Source organism: Lithobates pipiens, unplaced genomic scaffold (genome assembly GCF_037356315.1).
Source record: "Lithobates pipiens isolate NorthernLeopardFrog02 unplaced genomic scaffold, aLitPip1_a1.2 Scaffold_10, whole genome shotgun sequence".
Taxonomy (NCBI): domain Eukaryota; kingdom Metazoa; phylum Chordata; class Amphibia; order Anura; family Ranidae; genus Lithobates; species Lithobates pipiens.
This window is the reverse complement of record NW_027507686.1, coordinates 142,732,050-142,745,015: the sequence shown is the minus strand read 5'-3', so window position 1 is coordinate 142,745,015 and position 12,966 is coordinate 142,732,050. Positions and strand designations below refer to the sequence as shown.

The window sequence follows — 12,966 nt, the reverse complement described above, 5'->3', positions numbered from 1 at the left end:
ACTTGTGGCTTCACACGCCGCCTCCGGACTCCCATAATGCATCTGCACCGGACGCGGAAATAGGCACCAGCTCCTGTCCTCCCTCCTCCCCCCTGCGTCCACGCCGGAAACAAAGTTTTCGCTGACCCAGTGACCCGCTCTGTCATTTCTGGCGCGACCGCCGGAAAAACATGGCGGCAGCGCACGTGCGCCGCCACACCTACGTACTTGTGGGCCACTGAATCTTCGGCTCTCTGAGCACCAAGAGGGGGAAGAGGAGCCCGCTTGCTACCACTGCCGAGGTCTGGGTAGGTCGGGAGGACAGCGGGTCCCTAAGGAGGAAAAAAAGGGAAGGAAGCCCTGTCCCTCAGGAACACCCAAGAGATCTTGAGTCCCTCCCAAAAAGATGTTCCCTCCGGGCCGGAGGAAACACAATAACTGAGGTGTGGTAGGGAGGTGCCTCCCTTTAAAGTTTGGAGGAAGAAGGTGTTTCCTAACGAGGAGGGGAGGAGTCACTATCTCTCAGGTGCTGTCCTGAAAGACGCCTTGGGAAAATAGGATTTTTATAACAGCTTACCTGTAAAATCCTTTTCTTGTAAGTACATCACGGACACAGAGGTGCCTCCACTCTTTTTTGGGATATGCATGTATTGCTTTGCTACAAAACTGAAGTGCTCCCTGTGTGGGAGGGGGTTATATAGGGAGGGGACTTCCTGGCTGTAATTATGCCAGTGTCCATCACCTGAAGGTGGTGTATAAACGCATACAGTTATTACTGGTGCTCTGTGTCCCGTGATGTAGTTCCAAGAAAAGGATTTTACAGGGAAGATGTTATAAAAATCAATTTTTTTTGGCTTTATAAATGCAATTATTGCTGCAGCAGATTCTAGACATGGTACAGATCTGCCACTTTACAGATAGACCAAGGGGACCCCCCCCCCCAGGCACTCTATTGGAAGGAATTTTTCATTTTTATGCTTTTACTTTAAAAATCAAAAACCGCACTGCTCATTTAAAAATAACGTTTTTTTACAAACTTTTTTTTTTGATACATGTCCCCCAGGGCCTATAACCATTGTATGGCCAATTACTTCCATATAAGCCTTCAAAGTGGGTACGTTTAATGTTTGGGTCCTATTGACTTTATTGGGGTTAGTTATTGGGGTCCAAAACTACAGGGTGTTTTAACAGGGGTCCATTCAGCCCATCCCTACTGACTAACTAGCACAGTTTCGGAGGCCATGAAATGCAAAGATTGCATAAGACCCTGGCAAATGACCCCATTTTAGAAAGTAGACACCCCAAGGTATTTGCCTAGAGGAGTGCTTTCATTTAATTTGTATTACTTATTTTATACGGTTCCTTTCATTTTTTTCATGGATTTTTATTATCACAGGGAATGTAAATATCCCCTATGATAGCAGAAGATAGTGAAAGGTACTCTTTAAAAAAAAAAAAAAAAAAAAAAAAAAAAAATTGGGGTCTATTAGACTCTAGATCTCTCCTCTGCCCTCACAGAATCTAACCACACCAAGATTGGTGTGATAAGATGCTTTCCCAATGGCGCTGTTTATATATGGCGAAACTGAATGACGTTCCCTCCTACTGCTTGTAATTAGCCGCTAGGATTGCTTTTACTTGAAAGCTGACTAAAAAGAACGATACCAAAACCTGCTGGCATCAGTCTGGTAAGACCACACCAGTATAATCGCTGATCCTTGTTGGGCATATATTGTAAGGTTTTTTTTCCCCCCCATGCAGCCTGTGGGTTGAACGAAAAAGAGATTGATCGGTGGTATGCCCACCATTAGAATACTGCCCTGCATCCAACCCCCTTACAATATATATTTTACACACACACAGTGCATCCGGAACGTATTCACAGCGCTTCACTTTTTCAACATTGTTATGTTACAGCCTTATTCCAAAATGGATTGAATTCATTATTTTCCTCAAAATTCAAAAACAATACCCCATAATGACATTTTGAAAGAAGCTTGTTTGAAACCTTTGGAAATGTATTTAACAATCAAAAAATAAATAAATATGTACATAAGTATTCACAGCCTTTGCCATTGAGGCTGGGTTCACACTGCTGCGGGTGGGAGATCCGGATGTGATTCGCACCGCACTGCAGTGCAAATCACATCCGATCTCTGTAGCGATGCAAGTTCAGCCATACAGATAGTATGGCTGAATTCGCATCGCACCCGCCGCAAACTCGCACGGGACCCTTTTTTTGGTCCGCAGCAGAATCGGATCGCATGGGTGTTCACACCATGCGATCCGATTCCTGTCCGAGTGTGCAGATCGCACTGCGATATGCGGACGGATCTGGGGGTGTCATTAAGATTTCATTGACACTCCCAGCAGTCCGCATAGGGCAGTGTGAACTGCCGGCGGGAAGCATGTGATGCGGGAAAACGCCGCGGATTCGCGGCGTTCCCGCATCGCTACGGTGTGAACCTAGCCTTAAACAACATTTTTTAGTTCAGGTGCATTCTGTTTATCCTTGAGATGTTTTCACAACTTGATTCAGTCCACCTGTGGTAAATTCTGTTGATTAAAACATGAATTGGAAAGGCACACACCGGTCTATGTAAAGAGTTCCCAAGTTAACAGCGCACGTCAGAGCAAAACCAGGCCTTGAATTCCAAGGAATTGTCTGTAGACCTCCGAGACAGGATCGTCTCGAGGCACAGAACTGGGAAAGGATACAGAAAAATGTCTGCAGCATTGAAGGTCCCAATGAGCACAGTGGCCGCCATCAGCCATAAATAGAAGAAGTTTGGAACCACCAGGACCATTGTTAGAGTGGGCCACCCAGCCAAACTATTTAGGGGAGAATGGCCCTAGTCAAGGAGATGACCAAGTACTCGTGTGGTCACTCTGACAGAGCTCCAGCTTTTCTCTGTGGAGAGCCTTCCAGAAGAACCCCCATCACTGCAGCACTCCACCAATCAGGCCCGTATGGTAGAGTGGACAGACGGAAGCTACTCCTCAGTAAAAAAGGCACATAACAGGCCGTTTGGCGTTTGCCAAAAAAGGCACCTGAAAGACTCTCCGTCCATAACAAAATTCTCTGGTCTGATGAAACAAAGGTTGAACTCTTTGGCCTGAATGGAAAGTGGCATGTCTGGAGGAGACCAGGCACCGCTCATGACCTGATCAATGCAATCCCTACAGTAAAGCATAGTGGTGGCAGCATTACGCTGTGGGGATTTTTCAGTGGCAGGAACTGGGAGACTAGTCAGGATCAAGGGAAAGCTGAATGCAGCAATGTACAGAGACATCCTTGATAAAAACCTGCTCCAAAGCACTCTGGACCTCAAACTGGGGCGAAGGTTCATCTTTCAACAGGACAACGACCCTAAGCACACAGCCAAGATAAAGGAGTGGCTACATGACAACTCTAAATGTCCTTGAGTGGCGCAGCCAGAGCCCAGACTTGAACATCTCCAGAGACGATCTGAAAAATAGGATTTTTATAACAGCTTACCTGTAAAATCCTTTTCGTTGAAGTACATGGGACACAGAGCCATAGTAGTTACCAGGTGATGGAAACTAGCACACCCCAAGACAGGAAGTCCACTCCCTATATAATCCCCTCACACTACTGGGAGTACCTCAGTTTTTTTTTAGCAAAGCAATACACATGTATACCAGAAGGGAGGGGACTTCTGTGTCCCGTGATGTACTTCAAAGAAAAGGATTTTACAGGCAAGCCGTTATAAAAATCCTATTTTCTTAAGCGTACATCACAGGACACAGAGCCATAGTAATTGCCATGCGTGATGTCCCAGAACAATGCCAACTGAAGGGAGGCAGACAACAAAATTAGGGCACCACGATATTGGAGGACTTATACTGCTGCCTGCAGCACAAAAGGCGATACCCTTATGACTTTTTACATCTACCTGATAGAAACTGGTAAATGTATGGACTGAAGACCAAGTTGCGGCCTTGCAGATTTGAGCCATGGAGGCTTGGTGATACACTGCCCACGAAGCACTAACAGCCCTTGTGGGGTGCGCTTTGATTTGAAAAGGTGGAATCTACCCCTTTAAAACCATAAGCTTGATCAATTACTTGTTGAATCCAGTTGGAAATAGTAGATTTCGGTGCCGCCTGTCCTCTTTTAAGACCTTCAGGAAATACAAACAAAAAACCATTAGGTTTTCGAATCGGAGCAGTTGCCTTCAAGTAGACCTTCACTGCTCTCACCACATCAAGAGAATGCAGTGACTTTTCTTCCATAGAACCGGAAAAAAAAAAAAAAAAAAAAAAAAAAAAAAGGACGTATAGGACAATATCCCAGTTTAAATGAAAGCGTGACAACGGTTGGTAGAAAGTTAGGATGTGGACACAATACCACCTTATCCTTGTGAATAATTAAATATGGCTCTTTACAAGAAAGAGCAGCCAAATCTGATAGCCATATCTTCTGCAAGAAGGGTAACAGGAAAAACTAGTTTCCTTGTCAAAGGGGTGACCTAACCGGAGGATTAAGCTGCGTTACCCCCCTGAATAAAGCTACAAACCAAAGAATGCGAAGCAAGTGGACGCTGAAATAATACCGATAAGGCCTGGCCCTGGATAGTACTCAAGGCCAACTTAATTTCTAACCCCATACCACTGAACCCGACAGCCCACACTTCTTCAGAATGTGGGTCTCAATAGCCAAACCATTAAATTTAGTGTTTGTAAGGTAGGATGGAATATCAAACCTTGTGAGAGAAGGTCTGGATGTGGTGGTAGGGTCCACTACCGCCATCTTTATGATCTCTGCAAACCAAGATCTCCTGGGCCACAAGAATCACTTCCCTGCTTGATCCTGCAAAGAAGTCGTGGAAGCAGCAGAGCAGGAAGGAATGCATAAATCAATGAAAACAGATTCCATAGGAATACCAAGGTATCTGTTCTGCAAGCTAGCAGATCTTTTTGTTGAACCTGGACACAAACAAATCTACGTCCTTAATCCCACATCTTTGACATATTGCCAGGAAGATGTTGGGGTGAAGAGACCATTCTCCCAGGAACAACTGCTGGCGACTCAGTAGTCCGCCTGCCAATTCTCCATTCCTGGAATGAAGATTGCCGACAGGCAAGGTACATTGTTTTCTACCCAAGTTAGGATATTATTCACCTCTCTGGGTTGCACAACTTCTCGTGCCCCCTTGGTGATTGATATAGGCCACTGCTGTGGCGCTGTCGGATTGGATCCGGACAGGACAAATGCAGTAATCTAAACGTCTGGGCCCTCGGGGCCAAGCGCGCTGCCCAAATCTCTAGAATATTGATGGGCAAGGTCATTTCTGATCCGGACCATTTCCCTTGGACAGTCGCCTCTTCCAGGACTGCTCCCCAACCCGAAAGGCTGGCATCTGTTACCACCTTCCAGGTAACTGGTAGGAAGGATTTTCCTTTCTGCAGATTCTTGGTCATCAACCACCAACTGAGGCTATGGTGCACCTTTGGAGACAAACCTATTGGAAAATCTAGAGCTTGGACCTTCTTGTTCCAAGCCGGTAGAGTACAGTTTTGCAGCAGTCTCAAATGAAACTGAGCATAAAAGAACGGCCATTGACCATCTTTCCCAACAAGCTCATGCAAAGTCGAATAGGATTCTTCTTTGCCTTGACTACCTGAATCAGCTCCCTTATGGCACTGATCCACACACACACACACACACAAACAGTACAAAGGAGGTATGCATCCTTGAGGTCAACTGACACCAGAAGTTCTCCACCTTGTAGGATGGAGACTACAGATATTAAAAATAACGGTTTAGATCTTTGAGATCAAGAATGGGTCCGATATCTCCATTTGGTTTTGGTACCATGAAAAGGTTTGAATAAAACCCATATCCCCGCTCTTCCATGGGGACAACTGATATCACCGTTTGAGACCAAAGATGGTCCAATGCTTGAAAGACGTTTCTCTGGATCCCTGGGAAAATTTGATCTGAGAAAACGAGGAAATGGGGACTCTCGGAACTCTAGTTTATACCCTACAGTTATTGAGGAAGTTACCAATTTGTCTTGACACTCTTCCTGCCGGATCCTTGAGCACTGCAGACGTCTTCCCCCCCCACTCAAGTGAAGGGGCGGGCCCCTTTATAAGCAGGCTTTAGTATTTAGTTTTGTAGGTTTCCTTCCGCAGGACTTGTGTCCCTGGGGTTGACCCTGAGGTTTACCTCTTGAATTTGACAGTGGAGGCCGTCAAGACTGCCTGGAGGCTGATGCTCCTGGCACTGGAGAAGAGGCTCGTTTAAATGAAATACGCCTACTCCTTTTCCCAACTGGCAAAAGGGTACTTTTACCATTAGAAATTCTTTGGATATACGTATCCAGATTATCCCCAAACAGCCGTTCACTGCGAAAAGGAAAACTAGCCAGGAGTTTTTTGCAGGGTGCTTCGGCTGACCGATTTTTCAACCACAGAATTCTACGCATATGCACCAGCCCAAGTGTAAGGCATGAGGCATGGAGAATAGAATCTCTCATAGCATCTATTGCAAAACACAACGCCCCTGGTAGCTTGGCCAAATCTTGGGCCTGCTGATCAGGAAGAATCTTGAGTACCTGTTTAAACTGGTCTCTCAAGGATTGCTGCCAGCGCAGGCTGAGTTACAGAACCTGCCAGAGAAAAAGCGTTTAATAGGAATTCCAACTTTATATCCGTTGGATCCCTAAGCATTTGAGCATTGTCTACAGGGCAAGTCAAACTTTTATTCACAGAGGATATAGCAGTGTCAATTGCTGGTATCTCCCACTTCTTAGTGAATTTTTCCTCCATAGGATAAAGTGTTGAAAACTTTTTAGGAGGAAAAAAAAAAAAAAAAAAAAAAAAAAAAAAAAAAGAAGGAGGAGCTTAGAATACATAAGCTTTTCCAGCAATGAATGGATAGGAAAGGCATGCACCTCTTGGGGAGGCTTTCGTGAACCCAAAACAAGAAGTAGTCTTGTCAACCGATTCAGTTAAGGGTAGCATAAATGTGGAGCAGACCAATTCAGTAATTGATGGAGTGCATTTCCGCCCTTACATTGAGAACTTCCTGTACTGTTAACCAAGCCTCCTACTCAAGCCAACATTGCTATGGCAACCCTGCTTCCCTGTTCATAGCTTACTTGTTTATTTCATAGTATTTACTTGTGCTGATGTCTAATGTTTCCCTTTGTCAGACTGCAGTAATGGCTGCAATTTAGACTGTATGTGAGGTCACATGGTGTGTAGGAGGAAGCTCTGAGTGATTAGCAGAGTTCAGTGTTGTGCTGTGGGAAGTCCTGATAACAGATAGATAAGACAGAGTGTGCTTTAAATCAGGGAAGATCTGGGCATGCTCAGCAACTTCATTCTACAGAACAAGGATTACAATAATACTAAGCAAGTAAGGAGATATCTACAAGCAGTGTTCATTAGGGTTTTTTATGCCGATTTACATGGGACAAAGTTGTGGGGGAGGGTTTACAACCACTTTAACGCTCAGCCTGGTGCTTTTAGTAAATGTGCCAAGGGAATGTCTGTTACAAACCTTGTACATGCCTCTTTTTGCTCATGTCCCTCCAACAGCTGCAGCCAGCCAAAAAATTAGCTTTTAAACATACTTCCATGCTGGATGTTGCCGCATGCCAATGCCGCACTAAGCCCCACCCCCTCAGCCACTTCACCGCCAACCCACCCCCCCCCCCCCCTTTTAAAAAAATGACAAGAAAAATCCCCTTAGTCTTACCGGAGGCCTGGGCTGCTCGCCGGAGGGAATCTGCAGTTTCTGCTAAGACAGTGTGATCTTTGAGTAAAGCATGACAAGATACGTGCTCTATACATCCCCCAGTGGCGACATTTAGGCATGACAACATTTACAATTTTTTTTGTAAAGGAGACAAATTCATAAGAAACTTAAAAAATTCCTTAGAAATCAATCTCCACTTACATTTCCCGCCGCAGGGTTTTCTGTGGTAAAGCCAACAGACCCAATGTTTACCTCTCACAGTGGGCTCAGTATAAAAAAAACCTTCAGGAAACGGGGCCCCTTTTTATCGGGGGGGGGGGATCCACACTCTGACCCGTAAAAGACACGGCCAGAAAAACAAAAGTACTGGATCCCGGGGTCTCTAAAAAGAGAAGCGTTACGGGCTAAACCTCATTTCTTCTGCCACGAGGCCCGTGTACCATTCAATTCGGCCTAAAAAGACACTTTGAATGGATCCAGCTGCATAGCTAGCCCCAGCAAGGATTGCTCCCCAGTGGAGCTCAGCACATTTTTACTCGTAACCAACACCTAAGACACTGGCAAAAAAACTGGAGTTACTCCCAGTAGTGGGAGGGGTTATATAGGGAGTGAACTTCCTATCTAGGGTGTGACGTGCCCCATCCAACCTGATGGAGTTTGAGAGGTGCTGCAAAGAATGAAAGAAACTGCCCAAAAATAGGTGTGCAAAGCTTGTAGCAGCATACGCAAAAAGACTGGAGGCTGAAATTGGTGCCAAAAGGCGTTTTAACAAAGTATTGAGCAAAGGCTGCAAATACATGGGATTTTTTTTAATTTTAATAAATCTGCAAAGATTTCAAACAAATTTCCTTCATGTCATTAAAGGGTATTTTCAGGAAAATAACGAATTTAATCCTTTTTTGAATAAGGCTGCAACATAACAAAATGTGGAAAAAGTGAAGTGAACACTTTCCGGATGACAGCTCTCTAGAAAATTTCAGTTTTAGCAAATATAATGCTGTGTAAATCCAGCACTTTATTTTTCATATGTATTGGGATATTTATAGTACTACACTAGGTTTATTTGTAGTAAGGAATTTGGTATCACAAATTGCTGTATATTTTATTGGAGGGTTTTGATACAATTATCTATGAACTACGGTATGTACAATGGTTTATTTTTAAACATTTCTGTGCAATGAAAAGAAGATGCAAACTTACCACATATTCCACAGGACATTAATGGCCTGGTTTGCAATATCTTCAACATAGTTCTTTGGCAAGTCTTTGCCATTCGTTGACGGCACCAGATTGGAATCTAAACCGGTGGAGCACTGTAGAGTGAAACAAATTACACAAGATAAGTTGGAGTTTTTCCTGTTTATATTTGCCCCATTGAAGATTTAACCAGGCCCATAGGAAGCATGACACATAAGTTAACCAAACTATTGGGTTTATTTAAATCATCATTTAAGCTGGAGTGCAAAATCAAGCTCACTTCTGCATAGAAACCAATCAGCTTCCAGGTTTTATTATCAAAGCTTAACTGAACAAGCTGAGGTTAGAAGCTGATTGGTTTCTCTGCAGAATTGACTGATTTTGCACTCTCCAGCTTTAGTAAATAAACTCCTATATCCCAAAGGGACAATTCAAAATGACGCACTGTAGTTACATGTTACCAAAACATGTACTTTAACACACATTACATCAATGCATCTGCAGTGCAGCATGTCACAAAATGCTGCAAATGCGGTTGTTCATGCATTAAGATTGGCTGCCTTAATGCACGAGCGTCAACCAACAAATAGACGCCAATATATAAAACAGAGAGCCGCTATCTGCTCTCTATTACATTCTACTGTGGTACACACACTGCAGCCCACATTTTATGGCTCATTTATAAAATGCAGACCACTGTGTTGCTCCTTAGTGTTCTTAAAAGCTTAATGCCCAACTTTGGGCAATTTTTTTTCCCCATGCAGTGGGGCTGTGCTTCCTCTGAATGGGTCAACTGCTGTTTTTTTCCAGGGTGAGCACAACGTTTTTAGTTAGCAGATCTGCCTATTCTCTGGAAAACCGCGGCCCCCCCCACAATCCAGCGGTTGACTGTTCCAGTCCATGGAGCGTGCCAATGTCAGAAACAGTCCATTTTCAAGACACCTGAAGCGTAGGGGTGCTGGACCAGTCTTGTGTGGGGAGGATCGGCGTATCAGATAAGTATATCTCCCCTAGAATGAAACAAGCAGTTACTTCAAGCAGAGCGGGTACCCACAGCCTGGGAGTAGAAAACATTTATCCCCAGAGTTCAGGTTTAACACATAGTTCTGTAAGTGGAAGAGAGCTGGTCATGTAACTTTGACTGAGCTCTCCTTAAGCTTGATTTTTAACACTCTTCCTAAAGAAAGCTCTGAGCGTTATAATTGTGTGGCATCTTTCTTAAAGCAGTGGCACGGCCCTATATGAAAATCAATGCAGAAAAATAGGGGAGAGAGACGAATCCTCTACTCCAGCCGGCAACAAGTGTATAGCACATGCACAGGAGTGATGTGGGGGGGGGGGGGGGGGGGGAGGTTCGTCAGCACGCTCAGCTTCTCCTGTGCAAGCACTTTTCACTCCCCGGGCGCAAGGTTTGTCCTTGCGACGCAGCCTGGCCAAGGGGAGTCTTGTGACATCACTACCCTACCCACCAAGCACTGGGAAAGACTCACCCACCAATTCCGGTGTTTTGCAGGGCTCCAACAGCAGGGGGGGGGGAATTGATCATTTAAAAAAAAAAAAAAAAAAATGTAGGGATATATGTAGATACATGTGTATATGTAGTAACATGGGGGACTATTAGCTCTCGTGGCAGATGCATTTGTTAGGGATTCAAGCCAGTCAGGAACTATATTTAAGGGCATGGTAGCCCATTTTATTAAAAAGGCAAATAAAAAAAAAAAGTCTGTGACATAAAGGTTGCCCCACACAGGGGTTCTTCTCCAGCAAATAAACAAATGCTAGCCCACCTGGCTCTTTAGCAGTACCTCTGCTCTTTATCCTGGTCACACAGACCATAGGATTCCTCAATGTGAATGGCTTCTCTTCAGCGCCCACAGCTCCTCTCTGGCCTTAGTCCTCAGGCCGTTGCACTGCCTCTTGCAGTCACACATTCTAGCTGCCTCCTGCAACCTCCTGTCTCTCTGGGTGTGGAGCAATCTCCAACTGGGAGCCATGAGGTCTTCACATACCCTCATAAGTGCTGTGCTCACTTGAGCACGCACCCTGCTGGTAATTTACAAAGTCTGGACACAGGGTTGGAGATCCTGTCCCACCCAAAACACTATGGAATCTCCAAACTACAGAGCCCCATAACCGAATACCAAAACCTGGAGAAGGTAGTTTTCTCCAGTCCACATTTATGCTGTGTAGCCTTGCACCAAGCAAATGTGCATACCCTGTGTCCCCGAAACTATCAATGTTACCTTGACAGACAGACAGACAGACAGACAGACAGACAGACAGACAGACAGACAGAGAGAGATATATACACACACAAAACTGTGCGTTTCTAAGCAGTGCAGCTTGAATTGTAGGCAACTATTCTTCTATGGGATCACATCTGATTCGCAGAACAGGATTCTCTCCCCCTCAGCTGAGTCGCAGTTACAGCAGAGAGGAATCTCTGAACAGCTGCTTTTTTTTCCTCTTCGCACAGGGAACAGCTGGAATTTGCACCGGACTGGTGTGAATCCAGACGTAAAATGGTTTAAAAGTGGTTGTAAATGCAGAAGGTTCTCTTTTTACCTCAACGCATTTTATTCATTAAGATTTAAAAAATAAATAAATAAATAAACCACACACACCACACACTCTGTGTGCAGCAGCTCCCCTTAATACTTAGCTGAGGTACATCTAGATCCAGCGATGTTGCACAAGAGACTCTGCTACCCAGGACTACCCTCATTGGCACCCACTGCCATTAAAGTCAGTGAGCCAATGAGGAGAGAAAGGGGGTGGGGCTGGACCGCGGCTCTGTGGATTTCAAACGTTTCTAAGGGCAATATGTGGCAGGATTGGAGAATCGCCTCTCTGAAACGTTTTCCATCCACCTTTTAGGCTGGGTTCACACTGTTCAGACTGTTGTATGACCGTCATCCTACTTTGCCCTGCGACATCAATCCTACTTCCATCAGACTTGAATGAACAAGATAAGATTTTCCTCTAACTGAGATATTCTGACTTGTCCTTTGACCAATCAAAACAATCCCAATGCGAGATAAACACCTGTTACTGCTGCTGTAATCACCACGTCGGATGTCATAAGTCAGATGGTTAGGACAAGAATCCGACTTAATGATTCAATGGGCTGAAGTAGGACCAAAGTCAGATTAGGAAAGTTATAAATCTTTATTTACATACATGTTTGATTTCAGTGTCTTAAGATATTCAGGTAGAAGGGTCACCCTCACATGGCTACTGCCATCTCTACAAGAAGGTCAACACCACCAGACTTCAGGTTATTCTTTTATGACTGGTTTATCTGTGAAGGAAACCTGTCCAAAACCCAAGTAATTCATACCCACCTCATGAGCCTTATTACTGGTCATCTAATCTGATGGTCCACCTCAAATTCCAATCAGGAAACTCAGGAGGTGGAAGATGTAGGGCCAAGCTTCAAGTATACCTTATTTTTTTCCTGTTTTGGATAGAGTGGATAGGTATTAGAACCCCAGTCAGTTTTTTTTTCTGTTTGTGCCTCCGTTGGTAAGATTCACCGCTTCCATTTGTCCTGTTCACTATTATCCTTGAAAATAAAAGTAGTAATGGAGGGGAAATCTTCAAATGGATAAACTAGGCCCTGGTGACACCCTAGAATTGCCTCACTTTGGAGGGATTTTCTCTCACTTCCCGTTTTGGTTATGGTACAGGGTGTCAAGGGAAGTCTCCCTAGTGGAACACTGGTGGATAAAAACTGACAGGGGTTATAACCCTTCCTTACTCTATCCAAAATAAACAGTTTTGCCTTTAGTTCTAAATTGCTGAGATTTGCATATATCCATCTACTGGACCTACTGATCATTTTGACTTATAGTGGCTTAACAACCACTTTCTCATCTTTATACCATCCCCTCTGTCAGATAAAAAGCTGCATCTGAGTGCCTGTGCTTTAAAAAAGGGACCCGTTTTATCATAATCTTCCAGCGATCACGTGACTCCAGGCTCTCAGCTCTCTCTGTGCATCTCCAGTGGGTGGAGCCAAGATTCCCCTAATGACAGCCAGGGAGGAGGGGAGCACA

At 44.5% G+C, this 12,966-nt stretch overlaps 1 protein-coding gene across 1 annotated transcript in view; it reads right to left on the bottom strand.

Annotated features, from left to right (window-relative positions):
- HEATR3 (HEAT repeat containing 3) overlaps nucleotides 1-12,966 on the bottom strand; it is a 126,909-nt gene that overhangs the window by 93,619 nt on the left and 20,324 nt on the right. Inside the window, exon 4 of the mRNA XM_077458350.1 lies at nucleotides 8,912-9,024. Within this exon, the coding sequence (XP_077314476.1) occupies nucleotides 8,912-9,024 (113 nt within the window). The remainder of the gene's footprint in view (nucleotides 1-8,911; nucleotides 9,025-12,966) is intronic.